At 41.6% G+C, this 15,192-nt stretch overlaps 1 protein-coding gene across 2 annotated transcripts; it reads left to right on the top strand.

The window, feature by feature from the left end:
• Positions 1–3,249: 3,249 nt before the first annotated feature.
• b3gnt5b (UDP-GlcNAc:betaGal beta-1,3-N-acetylglucosaminyltransferase 5b) lies at positions 3,250–14,843 on the top strand. 2 transcript variants are annotated; one of them, XM_026149782.1, is made up of 3 exons: positions 3,250–3,340; positions 10,389–10,495; positions 12,116–14,843. In XM_026149782.1, the coding sequence occupies exon 3, from the start codon at positions 12,413–12,415 to the stop codon at positions 13,574–13,576; it is 1,164 nt and encodes a 387-aa protein (XP_026005567.1). In that variant the 5' UTR covers positions 3,250–3,340; positions 10,389–10,495; positions 12,116–12,412; the 3' UTR covers positions 13,577–14,843. The 2 variants fall into 2 exon arrangements, with proteins under 2 accessions (XP_026005567.1, XP_026005566.1); XM_026149781.1 differs by having other exon boundaries at positions 10,320–10,495.
• Positions 14,844–15,192: the final 349 nt, after the last annotated feature.

The raw sequence follows: 15,192 nt of genomic DNA, 5'->3' as shown, positions 1-15,192 counted from the left end.
TACTGATGGTGTTCCAAGCATTTGACAGCTAGGATGACTGGAGAGAAACGGCAATGCGTTACAGCATTTAAGAAACAAGTGTGGTCTTCAAAAAAGTGACGGCAAACATGAGGAAGGGTTTTTGTTTTTTTGTGAGCAAGCTTAAATCTATTTTCATGTTAGGAAACTAGATTAAGATCTGAAGTTTCCTGTAGCAAACAAAAATATTGTTTTCTAGACCAGTGTTGTGGCGCATGGAAATCAGATATCCAGTACCTCAAAATATTGTTTCCTAAAACCAATTAAAACCAATTTCCATATAGAAATGTCAAACATAACAAAACATGTTAATTCATGCACTCAGTACTTGGCTGGAGCTCATGGGAGTTGGCTGGTTATGACCACTGGAAAGGTAAGAACATGGTGGGCCAGTGCAAAGTCCCGCTGTAAAAGGAAATCTCCATAAAAAATGTATTCGTTTATTTCCTATGAAGTGCTCTGAAATGGCGTTGACTTTGGACTCGATAAAACACAACAGACCAATTGTGACCAGCACCAGTTGATCACACGGCACCTAAAATCCCCACAGACTGGACTTAATATGACTCCAGACTTTAAGACCTGGATTTCCTTTTGACCACTGGGCAAACACTTCTTTTATTTTTCTTACATCAGGTAAAACACTTCTGATGTCTCTGCTTCAAGTGCGTGCTCATATTAGTAAAGTGACAGTTGTAGCAACGTCTGCGCATGGTGGTTCTCCAAGCACCAACACTGGCCTCAGTCCACTCCTTGTGAAGTGCTCTCAGGTTCCTGAGATTCCTCTCGGGGCTGTGATTTTCCCTTTTCCTAACACGGTTTTCCCTTCCTTTCAATATCCTGTGAATATGCTTCAGCACAGCTCTCTGAGAACAGTCTGACAGAGTGTTAGGGCCACATTTAGAAAGAAGACTTTTGTTGATCGTTTTGAGAATAAAGCCTTTTCATTTTATACAAATACTCTCCCAGGTTTATATGCTTTTTCCATCTGATCAGACGCAGCTTTCTGCACCATCTTTTCAGCATCCCTATACTTATCACTACAGAAATCATTTCCTTCCTTGTTACTAAAAGTGATTCTGAAATACGATTTCACAAACTCTGAGAGTATAGCAGCCGTGGCACTTTGTCTTGAAACAACAACCGTTACCTCCTTTTGACTTTATTCTCTAAATCAATTCTATTTGTTTTCTTAATGTGTTTTCTTAATCTTAATTCTTCCTAATACTCCTTTTGTAGAATAGTCATAAGCCGAAATGAAGACAAAAGTATTATATAACATTTATTTATTATATAACATGTTCCGAACAAAGGAAATATATGAAAATTTATTTATTGAAATGCATTGGTATTTCTATGAACAAAGCGACAACTCTCACTTCACTTTGTTTCATAGGACTGAAAAGTCAGCTCTTGCGAAGGTGAAGCAATATTCCATTGCTTCAATATTTCTTGTTAAGCACCAATGCGATCTCCCTTTCGCCCCCGTACCTGGGGGCGTGGTGCTTAAGAAGTTATAGTAAAGGAAACAATGTATGTGGTATAGGCGAAGGCAGAGCCGTGCGATCTCTCGCCTGTGATGTTTGTGGTGAGGTTATTTGCCACTATAATGCGTGTGGATGTCATGGTGAACTTTTACTGATTTTTTCAAACTGTTCTTTTTTTCAGGCTGGAAACAGAATACATTCTTGAAAAGCAACAACTGGTCACACAAGTTTGAATTTTTTGGTTTTTCTCTAATACACACGGGCTGAACAGCGTACATTGAAGCTGAAATATACCACGTGTTTTAAATTAACAAGGCCTGTTAACCACTTGAGAGTGATCAGTGGTCGTTATTGACTAGAACTAGCATATTCTTTTTGACAGTATACTTTTACACATAAAGACGACCCCCGTACCCTTAATGACGAGTTTTGACGCCTCAGTATATATCTATAAAGATGTGGTTTCTGGGTTTTCCCGAGGGTAGCTGCATAGAGACCACCCTCGCCAACTTCGTATGGAAACTCAGTCATCTTGTTCTATGAGGATGTCTGAGACGTGGCACAAACAGCTCAGTAGGGTTACTTCTTTTTCTTCAGCTTTCCAGAGTTAAAGAGTTGAAAGATTTGTCTGACAGCACTCAGACCAATAGAAAAGTCCAAGAAACACAGTGATCCATTTTTAGCGTCACATATTTGTAATATCAGCTCAAATCTTGACTGACGTTCGTGTGTCATAATATGTTTACAGACACACTCCTGGACTTTGGGTTAAATAATGTGACAGATATTTGAAGTCATGTCAAAGCTGATAACACAGAAAACACCAACACTGGCCTCAGTCCACTCCTTGTAAACTCACATTCACTTTATTCTGTTCCAGCAGATGAATGATTGTAACCTGATCTTTTTCTAGGTAGCGAGTCAATGAGACATGAAAGCTGGCATGCTTTAAGCCCCATATACACGAAAACTAAAAAATAAAGGAAAGATTCTTAGAAATAGCTGTAAGCGACAAACAAAACTTCAGTTCCTGTTAAACATTTTGAGTCTCACAGATAATATCTTACAGTCAGATTGCTATGAAACTAGATTAACTACATCCAGTTTACGTTGGGGGTTTTAAGTGGCATGAATGTCACTTAAAACTGATCCATCTTTTAGATAGACAGATCAACATGGTTACTTGTCATGCCCTAAAGACAGCACTTTTAACTGTCATTAGAATTTGCATGTATTCAGTTGAGCGTTTATACTGATAGAATCAGAGTTGATAGATCATGGATAATAATCTGTGCCTGACGTTCAAACTAGTAGTGTTCAGTGGAGGGGAAAGTGGTGTGGACTTGCTATTATTATTTATAAAAGTTGTGTTTTGAGGCCTCTCACACTTGCTTTGTTAGTTTTCTTCAGCCCGTCACATGGCAGAAACATGAGACCTGGCAATCCTGATGGATCTGACGCTAACTAAACTAAAGCAGTTGTCGCTATGGAATCATTATTACTATTGTTATTATTGCTGGGTGATTTTTATGCCTGGTCGCTACAGGTGTCACTACTTTTCTTGTGGGGTGATGAGAGTCCTTTGGTTTATAAGATTAGATATCTATGGCATTGATAAACTCTGTTTCACAATGAATGACCCGTTTCAACAAGGCATAGACAAGAAACAGACTTTTAACAGACGGGTTTTTAACAGACTGTGTGCTTCTATGCAAATTAGCCCCCCCTCGCTCCGAGAGGGCGTTTGGTTCCTTCCAGCTACCGTGCGATCAATTAAACGGTGAGGATCGTGGAGTAGTCGGCAGCGGCTGGGGGAGTTCTGACCGTACTATAAGGTACGCACAGCCACTTACATTACACGAATTTAATGCTTTATTTCAGTTGCAAGATATTGAGAATTTCTTTGGTTAAATTAATTTTAGTGGTTAATTAAGTAATCGCCATTAAGCTAGCTCATCGTCTTCTGTTGCTACTTGAAGAGAAGTAGTTCTATATTTAAGAGCTCGCGCGCGCGCGAGCGAGAAACGATAAAGCTTTGGTTCCGTGTCAGTTATCTTTTCACAATAAAGAGATAGCAAAGTGTTTCCCATAGATTCATAAAAACACTTAGAGACAAAACAGGAAAGACAAAGTCAAGTGTTTCGGATGCTTTGAACCGTTTAGAGTGTCCGTTTGTAGCCGGTTTAAATCGGTGTTAATTATGAGTGTGACTCAGTCAAGCAGTGAAGCATCCTGCTTTCCCGTTGAGTGTTGAAGTGTGTTCCTTTTTAGGAATTATCTTGCGATCATGGTTGGGCTTTTATCATCATTGTTTGGGGAAGGGAACAGAAATGCATGGCATTGCTTTGTTCAGTGTACAGTGTCACAGTGGCTGCATTTTAAGCCTCAGCATTGAAGTTGTTGCTTTCTCTTGGCTGTAGGTTGTAATAATGCTTTTAAATACTGTAACGTTTCCTTTTTTCATATGAGGTCTATGGGGGCTGACTCGTTTTTATGCTAGCTTCAAGTGGGACATAGAGGAACTGCAGAAACTTACATAAAATATACATATATCTATTGTTTGAGAGCCTCTCTTGTAGATTACTTTTCAGATATGAGTGGACTTTCTGTCTTGTCTCTGATAAAAGAGGGCAGGGGTTCACAGACTTAGAAAGAAAAATATTGGTGATCATTTTGAGAATATAAAATGTGCAGATTACAGTTGTTGTTTTAAGATAAACTGCCACGTTAGTTATACCATCTACAAAACGGCTTGTTTAGCTGAGTTGGCAAAACAAATTGATCTGCCATCTTGTGATAAAACATCCTGTTTAGTGCACACGGGTGTAATCCACGACATTCTTATATCTGTGTGCCAGACTTTTCATTTTATACCAATACACTCTCCCACATATTTTTTTCTCCATCTGATCAGACGCAGTTTTCTGCACCATCTTTTCAGCATCCCTATACTCACCACAGAAATCATTTCCTTCCTTGTTGCTAAAAGTGATTCTGAAGTGCGATTTCACAAGTACAGCAGCCGTGGCACTTTGTTTTGAAACAACAACCGTTACCTCCACATTTTGACTTGTCAAAAGGTGGTGACTATTTCAACAGTTTAAATGTAACGTCACAAAGTGTTTGAAGATTTCCTTCCGCTCATCTGAATCGTTGTCAGTTTCAGCCCCTGAGGGACCCCTGCGTTTAGAGTAGACACTTGTCTGTTGATATTTTAAAATGAGATTGTTCATAAAACAAAACGAGACAAGAAACATTTTATTCGTCCCATATTTAGCAAATCCATTTGTCTGTCTTTTGTGCTGTTTCCAGTTAAATAAGATTTGAGGGATTTGTAAATAATTAGCTTTCTGTTGCATTTTCCATTGTTCAAAAAGTGTTTTATTTATACATTAGTAATCTTAGTAATCGACTGAGTCTCTTTAAAAGTTAGTCATTATGTCTTAAAATGAGGAAAGCACAAAGAGGAAGTTTAATACTTAAGCCATATAACTGTAAAAATCATTTGTTCTGTTAATGCAAATGGAATGAAACTTCCCAAAGGTGTGTATTTTTTTCAGATTTTTTTAATTTTCAACATCAGCTCCTTAATAATGTCAATAATATTCACTATACACCAAATTGTTCCTCTTGACTCTATCGTGGCCATTTGTGGCCAATTGAAACCCATTATAACCACCTTTTTTGATTCCTTGTTATTGATAGTACTATATCATGCGATTTAGGTAAAATTTCTTTCATTCTAAACTCAACACATGAAAATTGTAGTTTTTAATGTTTTTTAACAAATTACATCATTTACCCATTTTTGGCCAAGCAAACGATTTCATGTAATATTTCGAGTTTCTGGTAGCGGCCTTTGATGGCCTACCACACTCCAATGGACCAATATAATGAAACAATTTTGACATAGGTTTGATCTTAAGGATCTAATAGGTTGTGTTTGTGCATGACATTGCAGCACAAACATGTATTTGCAAGATAGACTGGAATAAATAATGACGCATCAAACATTACATAGGCTGCAGTGAATTTCTGTGGATGCAGGCTATTGAGCTTTGAGGTTCCCAGACAAACTCAGCTTTGAAGCACATGTTAAAAGCACTTTTACTCTTGTATTTTTCATAAAAAGATACCATACCCAAACTATTAACTCTAGAAACAAAAACAAAAATAAAAAACCCAATCACAGGACATTTTGCAGAGTTCAAAACTGCAGCTGCAGCGCAAACAACAACAAACACTGTTTGTAAACGTGTCCTGGAGTTTATGCAGATGCAGACGTTGTTGTAAGTAAGCCTAACAGCTTCCAGATCATTTATTCTGGCTATATGGCAAGAAGGTCATCACTGCTTCAAGCACTGCCTATATGATCTGGTCAGAGAGCAAGGACACCAAGCAGTCCTCTGTCCTTGAAGAAAAGACATCTGCCCAAGAGGAAGAAACTTACTCTCCAGAAGATGAGGGGACAATCTCCAAAGAGGCTGACTGCATCACCACTGATGATGAGTACTAGCCAGTGCCTGAATCCTCTTCTTTGGGGGAGGATTGGGGTTGGAGGGCATGGAGGTGGAGGTCGAGCAGCTGATGGAAAAGAACATAGGAGCATTTTCTGAGACCGAGGAGCCGGTGACTGAGTGGATCCCTCATGAAAGGAAAACCATGTGGGTCCCACCACTGAAGAGAGACTGCTCTACAATCCAGTACCCACTGGTATCAAACCAGGAGTCACCCTGTATGCAGTTTCCTGCATTAGCAGCCTGAGATCTACTTTTGACCTTTTTATAACAAAGGAGATCTTTTAGCTGCTGTGCACCCTTACAAACCTGCACGGGAGGCCAAGGTGTGAGGACTGGAGGATTATGGATGAAGTAGAGATAAAGCCTACACCAGAATAAAGCAATACATAGCATGTTGAATGACAACACTGGAAGTTCTCAGGAAGTAAAAAAAGGAAAGGGGTTCAGACTCCAACTGACGGAGGAGCTCCGAGGACGACGTCTTTCCTTCGGGCACCTTGGCAGAGGAGCCCCTCAGATGAAAACTGGCACAGGGGAAACAACCCAGAGCTTCCTCCCCAGCTCCTCCAGTTGCAACAGAGGACGATTTTGTTGTCTGTCTTTGGCTTCACCAAAACTACCACAGCAATATCCCACATGCCAAAGCAACGGAGGAATGTGCATTTTGACAGCAACACACAAGGAACCAGCAGTCAGTGATGGGGAATAAAGGATGCGTGAAAGCAAGAAGCAATCCTGGACTACAATAGGCACAAATATTGCTTGGATAACTTAGAGAGGATGCTGGCACCTCGAGTTGTAGAAAGAAAACTAACTGATGGCTGATGGCTCTTTTCTCCAATTTCCTGGATGTCTTGGGATACGATGCCTTTGTCCCGCCGGAAACAACTTCACTGAAGTGGAGGAGTCCTCTACAACCTACAAATGAAGACTGATCCTGAGAATCAGGGACACATGCTGGTGACCTCAACAACTGCAAGACACCCTTGTCCCTGATTCTCAGCCACTTCTGCCATTGATCTCAAGATACAGTAGTATGAACCAGAGTGTGACCCACATCCCACCAACGAAATGAGAAGAAGGTGCAAAAGGCGCACCTCCAGGACTGGAACAGCAGCCCCTTGCACCAGGTGTAGAAAGTGTGCCTACAAAAACCACTCTAATGTGGTTAGTACATCTTGCTGCTAATGAGGATGCACACAGAAGCTCACACTGGAATATAAATTTTGATCATTTTATTGGTCATTTCAGTGGTTATTTGGTCATTAAATTGCCTTTCTGGCCACTAACACACCATGTGTGATTTTCTTTTTGTCCATTCACCCCCCCCCCCCCCCCAAACCCCCAAAGAAAAGATAAATAAATAAAGTAAAAATAAATCATTGTTACTGTTACTGACCTGCAATGATGATAAAAAAAATATTAGGTTTCACCATTCATATGCTAAAAAATGTCAACTTTATTACTATTTTCCACCAAAAGCGTAGCAATAATACATAATCCGACTGGTATTCAAAGGGTATAATATCTGAATTTGAATTGTATTTTGGTTTTTATGACTAGAAGCGATGCTTATTTAAAAAATCAAGTCAACGAAAGTAGGAAAGTGTTTTAATATATATTAATTTTATAGTATTTTGTAAACATAAACAGGGGGCGGCCATTTTTGGCCACGAACAAGCTGAGAGGGAGTTTTTTTTTATTTTTCTGTCACTGCACAAAAAAACAAAGATGCATAAAACTCATTGATACTTTTAATTATTGCTACACATCTAACCTCCATCATGGTTAGAAAATAAATCAGTTTGCATGTATTATTTAGAAAAAAATGTGGATTTTATGCTTTTATCCCTATATAAATCATACAAATTATGTGAGTTAACTGGTATTTAAAGGGTTAAAATTATGGAGGAAATCCCTGGGAGGAAAGCTAACCTCTGAAAACAAGCTTTCAGCAATCATTTAAAACTGGTAACAGCATCAGCTGACCTGATAGACTCGAGCACAATTTATGGTCCAGCAAATGCGTCCATCCACGTACACTTTTCAGTCAGACAGAGGGCAGAGCAGGGTTTTCACCCAGCTGAGATGTGCTCCAGTGCAGTTCTCCAAGATCGAGACTGCAAATTGCTGGAAGTGGATGACGTAAGCGACTTCCGATTGTTGATTGGTCAACAAGTGTTTCAAGGCAGTTGAAGAATGCTCGTATTGACAAATGGAATGTCTTTATTTTTCCAATAGCTGTTGAGCTAAACATGCAGAAACATGCCTTCACGCTGGCGGCTGACTTTTACGTCATCAAAACAGTACAGGCGGGTCAGTAACCCGGAGCTGATTTATTGCTTTCCGGTATCCAGCAGACTGCACACGAGGTGTAAGTCTTGTTTGAGGATCTCTGACGATGGTTTAAGCCAGTAGTACTGACATGAACAACTGTTGCTGAGGCTTTGTGGTGGGTTTCCAACAGCTGCAGAGCGGTCAGAGTAATATCCTTCACACAGGCACTGGGATAGCAGAAGGTATGCCCACCGCGCACCGCCACATGTTGGAGCATAGAGGTGCCGAAAACAAGCACCGTAAATGTTCAGTACTGCAGTGTTGTTGAAATGGGAGCTTTCTTTGTTTAGTGTTGTGAATATTAACTATTTAAGCTACTGCTGAGAGGAGGGGCTGTATGTCTGCCTGTCTGCAGCTATGCAGTATCAACTTGGTAGCTGGAGGCATCACAGAGGGTGCTGTTGGTGTCACTAGTGTTCCAGTTGAAGATCTAATCCAGGGGTCTCAAACTTCAGGCCTCGAGGGCTGGTGTCCTGCAGGTTTTAGATCTCACCCTGGGTCAACACACCTGAATCAAATGATTAGTTCAGTACCAGCCTCTAGAGAACTTCAGGACATGTTGAGGAGGTCATTTAGCCATTTAAATCAGCTGCGTTGGATCAAGGACACATCTAAAACCTGCAGGACACCGGCCCTCGAGGCCTGGAGTCCGACACCTGTGATCTAATCCAATTTAGGAATTTATTACTTTCAGTATCAGTCGGTTTTTAAGTGCTAGATGGCTCATTACCAAGGTGTTACACAAAAAAACATCTTGTGACGGGGAAAACCAATGAGCTTTTGCGACACTTTATTGTTGCTAAACATATTGATGTCACTGGTTACAGAAGAATTTATAAACTACTGAAGATTTCAGTGAGCGCTGTTGGGTCCATAATCCGTCAGTGGAAAGAACATAATTTTACCATAAAGCGGTCTTGAGCAGGTGCTCTCTGCAGGATTCTAGAAAGAGACATGCATTACTTAAAGGGAAGCACCTGATCGTGGCCAGTTTCTGCTCCCGATTCAATGCAGGATGTGTTAAATGTTAATAAAGTAAATTAATGACACCTGTAAGTGGTTTTATGGCTTTCCCATAATTAAAAACTGTCCCAGTGATCTGAGATCCTTTTGTGTGCCTGCTGATCAAATAAGCATGTGAGCATTACTGTGAGTGTGCGAGTGGGAAGCCAACCCCGAGCACAACTTTTTCCTCACACTTTCCCAATACAGTTAGTCATATGCTGTGCAGAACCTGATGCATCATAGTGTAGTCTTTCACTTCTGTAACCTCCTGACAAACATTTCTGTCTAATCAGGTCATTTTGTATATTTTTAGACATCCAACGCACCGGCTCTCAGGTGAAATTCAGGGCACGCCGCTTTAGGATTTCATATTTCCTGTTTTAATGGAGTGGAGGCTGCTACATTTCATAATAAAGCTAAATAAATAAAAAGGGTTGTGATACTGAGGCTTTGGTGTGAACACTGAATGGATAAAGTGTGGGCTTTTTATAGTCAGAGCTGTCAGTACGTTGATTATGTTGCCTGTCACTGATTGCCTGCACATTTTGCATTAACACTCTTTTGAAGGTAGTCCTTTCCTGGTGTTAGACAAAGGGACCAATGATGTTGGCTAGTATACAGGATGCAGTGTGTTTATAGTGCATTTATCTTCAGATACCGATTGGTTCCTACAGGTTCAGAAAATCCAAAGGTGTGTGTGCGTGACGTGTGCAGGGAGTTTGCTTGTGAACTTGAAAGTAATGTTTGTCGGAGCAGGCTTACTCTTATTGTCCTTCCTGCACTACCAACCTACCGAAAACTGCCTGCAGTGCAAAAAAAGGGAGGGCGCAAGAGCAGAGATGGTTCATTCAGAAACAAGCAGAAGTCTGCACTGCACACACAGACCAAGAGAGGGAACAGGAAAAACAGGAAAAAAATTCCTACACACATTCTCATTCGGATCCTCCCACAGGTGGTTTGACTACTTCACAGAAGACTGATGCCAGCCTCTGTTGAGTCTTTTGCCTCTTGTCATCTGAAGGAGGGGTCAACGTCAGACAGCAGAGACGCACCGTGCAGTCAAGAAGGAAGTTCAGTATAGGAGAGGAGGCTGTCGCTGGATTCATACGGTGAAACTTTCTTTTGCCGGTAAGTGCTAGAATAATCATTCAGGTCACAGTTGGCCCCCATCTCCTTCTCATTTTGCTTCTGTGCTACAAGACTATTCATACAAGGGGGATAGATTAGGTTGAGAAACTGGCTTAAGGCTGCTGTCTGTCTACTGTATCCTGTAGCAGAATCATCCGTGTAGAGAAAAGTGCACAGTTTCAACTAACACAGGAGTCCTGAAGATTATCTATAAATGTGTAACAGATTAACTGGTTCATCGTTTATGAGAAATGCAACATGTTCTTCTTTACTCTGTGCATGTGAAGGCTATATTATCCTTCTGTAAACATTGCATATAGTTCCTCATTTCCACACGCATCTAAAAAGAGCTACAAGCTCTGACCTCAGCACATGCAGATAGCGCTAAATGGAAATGATTTTTGTTTGTGGCACTGCCTTCAAAGCTCGTGTTAGAACATTGCCTTTGTTAGCTGTGCATTGTTGCACGTCATCCCCTCTCTAGGGAGGCGCAACTCCCTCCATAAACAGATATCTCAAACCTTTAGAATAAATACCCAATAATGTCTCTCCCAGTTATTAAGGCTGAAGCATGTTTTTAATTCTATTGTGATTCGGGTAAACAAACCCTGTAAATTCATGCTAACATGTCACGCACCGTTAAGAACCCTCCCTTTGGCAGGCTTGTAATGAAGACATGAATGCATTCCCTCTTATAAAATATCTGCGAAAAATAATAATAAAAGGAGCGCATCACGCAGGCAGCAAAGTAATAAACTAGATGAAGTGTTAAGCGTTTCTGTGAAGCGTTTTTCATTATTGGGCAGAGAGAAACGAAAGCCATTCGGAGCCACTGACCCCATTAGGCACAGGCCACCCAGTGATGTTTAAAAAGCTCCCCCCCCCCCCGCTTTTAGCCTAGGCCTTGACGGAAGCGAGTTACTCTGTATTGTGCTGCTGAGCTATTCTGACACCGTCCATTGTATCAGTGTTTTCCATGACTCTCAGCGATTTCACTGGGTCTGCACAGTAAACCCCTCCATTATACAAGCTTGCATTGCAACATTTGCTGCGTTGGCTTTTGCATTCTTTTCGCTCACACCATGACCCCCAGATTCCCCACCAACACCACCATCTCCCATCGACCACAAACAATCTGCTCTTCAGCTAATGGTGCGACTCTGGGACTTGTACATGTGGGGTTCACGGGGTGATGGCGGGCAAAAAGTATGTTTGCGAAATTTGAATTTGACACGAGAGATGCATCTGCCATGCTTTGCCGCCAAGAAGGACGTTATGCCTTTTGAATGTTTCCGTTTCCTCCTGTCGAAATGCACGGAAGCAGCCTTATTACAGTTTTGCATTTTCTGATTAGTTTTTATTTCATTTAAAATTTTAGTTTTGAATTCAGTTTATTTTCAGTTAGTTTCCAGAGTGGACTTTTATTTTAGTTAACTAAAATGATTTTTCACATCTAGTTGTTGTTTTTAAATGTGGTTCTAGTTGCCTATAATCACCTTACACAGATTTTTTTTTCTAAATTAAACTATATTTAGTTTAATTTATATTTAATTTATATATAATATAAATTATTATTAATTTATATTTATTAAACTATAAATGCGCTCTCTCTCTTTGCAGAACCAAAAATTAAGTGGGCGAATAATGAGTCGTCTGCTGCTGAGTGACTGAGTGGCTTTCTCCCCCCACCCCGATGGATCACACTTCCCAGCAGCCCCCACTGAGTCTCACCACTGCCTCTGCCTCCTGCTGAATGTTGGAGAGCCTAGGATGGAATACCAAGCAAGTGATGCTCTGAGGCAATCAAACAACACTGTCGACCTCCATTACCTTACCCCCCCTGAACGCACCAACACCTGCTCCGCTGCCGCCTCCTCTCAGACAGGGACCGCAGCCACTAGTTGATCCCATTCCAGGATGTTTCTGAATTTCCGCCGTGTTCGAAAATGCCAGTTGGTGCAGGTGATGACCACCTGCCTTGTGCTCTCTGTGGTGATGGTCTGCTGGCAGCAGCTGGACAACGGCGTCGTCAGCCACGTCAAATCCTATTCCTATCGCTACCTGGTCAACCGGTTCACCTACATCAACAAGAGCCTCACCATCCCCCGAAAGCAAGCCAGAATGTTCAGCAACTTCCAGTACCTTATGGACCACCCCAATAAATGCGTCGGGAAAGATGTTCTCCTCCTCCTCTTTGTCAAAACGTCGCCAGAGAACATTGAAAGGCGAACGGCCATCAGGTCCACCTGGGGGAACGAGACCTACATCCAAAATACCCTGGGGGTGACGGTCAAGGTGGTGTTCGTTCTGGGAGCAGTTCAGACCAAGAAGACGGAGCCTCTGTGGAGCAAGAGGAGTGGCGTTGGTTTTCAGGATCAGCTCATCCAGGAGAATCGTCTCCACGGCGACTTGATCCAGCAAGACTTTTTAGACTCCTTCCACAACCTGACCCTGAAGCTGATCATGCAGTTCCACTGGATGCACAGCCGCTGCCCACACGCCCGCTTCCTCATGACCGCTGACGATGACATCTTCGTCCACATGCCCAACCTGGTGAGCTACCTGCAGGACGTGAGTAGCAGAGGTGTTAAAGACTTCTGGATCGGTCGAGTGCACAGAGGCGCGCCGCCCATCCGCGACAAGGAGAGCAAATACTACGTTTCCTATGAGATGTACCCCTGGGTGACCTACCCAGACTACACAGCTGGGGCTGCGTATGTTGTCTCCAGTGACGTCGCGGAGAAAATCTACCACGCCACGCTGACGCTGAACGCATCCATTTACATAGACGATGTGTTCATGGGCATCTGCGCCAACACCGTGGGTGTGTCACCACAGGAGCACACTTATTTCTCAGGAGAGGGCAAGGCGCCGTATCACCCATGTATCTACGCAAAGATGATGACATCACATGGACACATAGAAGACATTCACGCCGTTTGGAAGGCAGCAACGCACCCTCAGGTGAAGCAGCAGGTCTCCGGATTCTTAGGGGATCTGTACTGCACCGCTGTGAAAATGGCTCTGCTTTGTAAACCCTACTATTTCAACACCTACCCCTGCAAAGCAGCCTTTTCCTAGTATTACTCAACACTTTGTGCGTATCATCAGACTGTGAGTGCGAATGTGTCACACTGTAGATCATGAGCACATGCTGAGAATATTACCTCGGTCCTTTCAGTCGGACAGTCACGTTGAAGTGTTGTGTTCGAGACCCGGCGATTTGTGTCACTGTGGGTGTGAGATCAGTGTGTTTAGAGTTCAAACAATAGATTCTCATTCACAGCACAGTGTTTCAAAAGTCCTTCAATGTTCACACATCGCCGCAATTAAAACTCAGTAGTGGTGCAAATGACAAGACAACATCCTCATTGTCCTACTGTGAAATGTGAGGCTTAAATAAACGAGCCATGGTTATTAAAATTGACTGACTTATCTGTGAAAACGGAAGTGATTCATTTGGGTGATGACAATGATGTGTGAAACACCTAATCGAACAGACCTGTGACGCTTCCTCTCTACTTTTGCACTGGGGGGAAAAAAAAGACATTTGACTCACATTTGTAAAAATGTGTGTTATTTGTTTTTCGTTTGGGTTTTTTAAAATCAGAATGAAGACTGCACTCTGTTGCTGGTGAAGAACTTGAGAGTTTGTGTAAAAGGGAAACAAGGTCTGAGGAAACCTCAAGCCAGCCTTTTGAAGTACTGAAAGGTTTGTTTCCCCTGCTTTGCATTTCTCCAAAGTGCTTGCGTGTGTTTTTCGCGCCATACTAAAGATATTCAGGTCAGGTGGTTTGTAAACCCTTTGTGTGCCCCCTGTTCAGTACATATCTGTGGGACTGAGGCATAGCGGCACATAGTAATTCATGTATCTCACTTCAACAGATACAACAGTGTCATACCATCACAAAGATTGGCAATCAAGCCAAACCTGGTTCAAGTTTTAAAGAGTTGTAGCAGTGACTCAGCGTTGTCTGATACAATTTGACATATATGGGGAAAAAAACAACTTATTTGCTCGTTTTAAAAACAAAAACAAAAAAACAACAACAACAAATTTCCCTGGATGTATGATGTGGATGATAAATGTGGCCAGCATGTAAGAAACGAGTTACGAGTTAATGGAAAATCCTACCAGCAGCAGACTTTTGCACTTTGACTGCATATTTCAAAAAAGGTGATATGAATCTAAAGATGATGTTCGCTCATAAACATCTCCAGAGCATATTTTACTATCACTCTGCTGTCTGGTTTGTGCTTGTGTGAAAAACAAAGTGAAACTTCAGAACTTCAACTCTCACTCTCTATGTAAAAAGTTTAATGAATTAAATTGATTGAATTGAATGAATTAAATTACTTTTTTTTTTTTTTTTTTAAACATTTTGTTTTTAGTTGAAGCGGTTTATTCGCGCATCATCTCGCACCTACAGCTGTTAATGGAGGCCATAATGTATCTGCGGGCGGTGGTTTACTTTAACTGCCATCAGTTATGGTGGGAAGCTGTCAACCACAATGCAGAACGTTGCATTCAGACTGAGCAACGCAGCAAGTGTGCTGTCGAAACCTTGTGGTTTTTCCTGTGTTAAAATAAAAAGGTTCCCGAAACAGGCGTCCGTCTGACGCCACAGTCAGATCGACGGCACTGAGGCCAAAACATTTTTAACCTTTCATTTAATGAAAGCAGGGATTATGTTTTA

Source organism: Astatotilapia calliptera, chromosome 18, assembly GCF_900246225.1.
Source record: "Astatotilapia calliptera chromosome 18, fAstCal1.2, whole genome shotgun sequence".
In the NCBI taxonomy this organism is placed as follows: domain Eukaryota; kingdom Metazoa; phylum Chordata; class Actinopteri; order Cichliformes; family Cichlidae; genus Astatotilapia; species Astatotilapia calliptera.
This window is presented reverse-complemented; position numbering and strand designations above follow the sequence as displayed.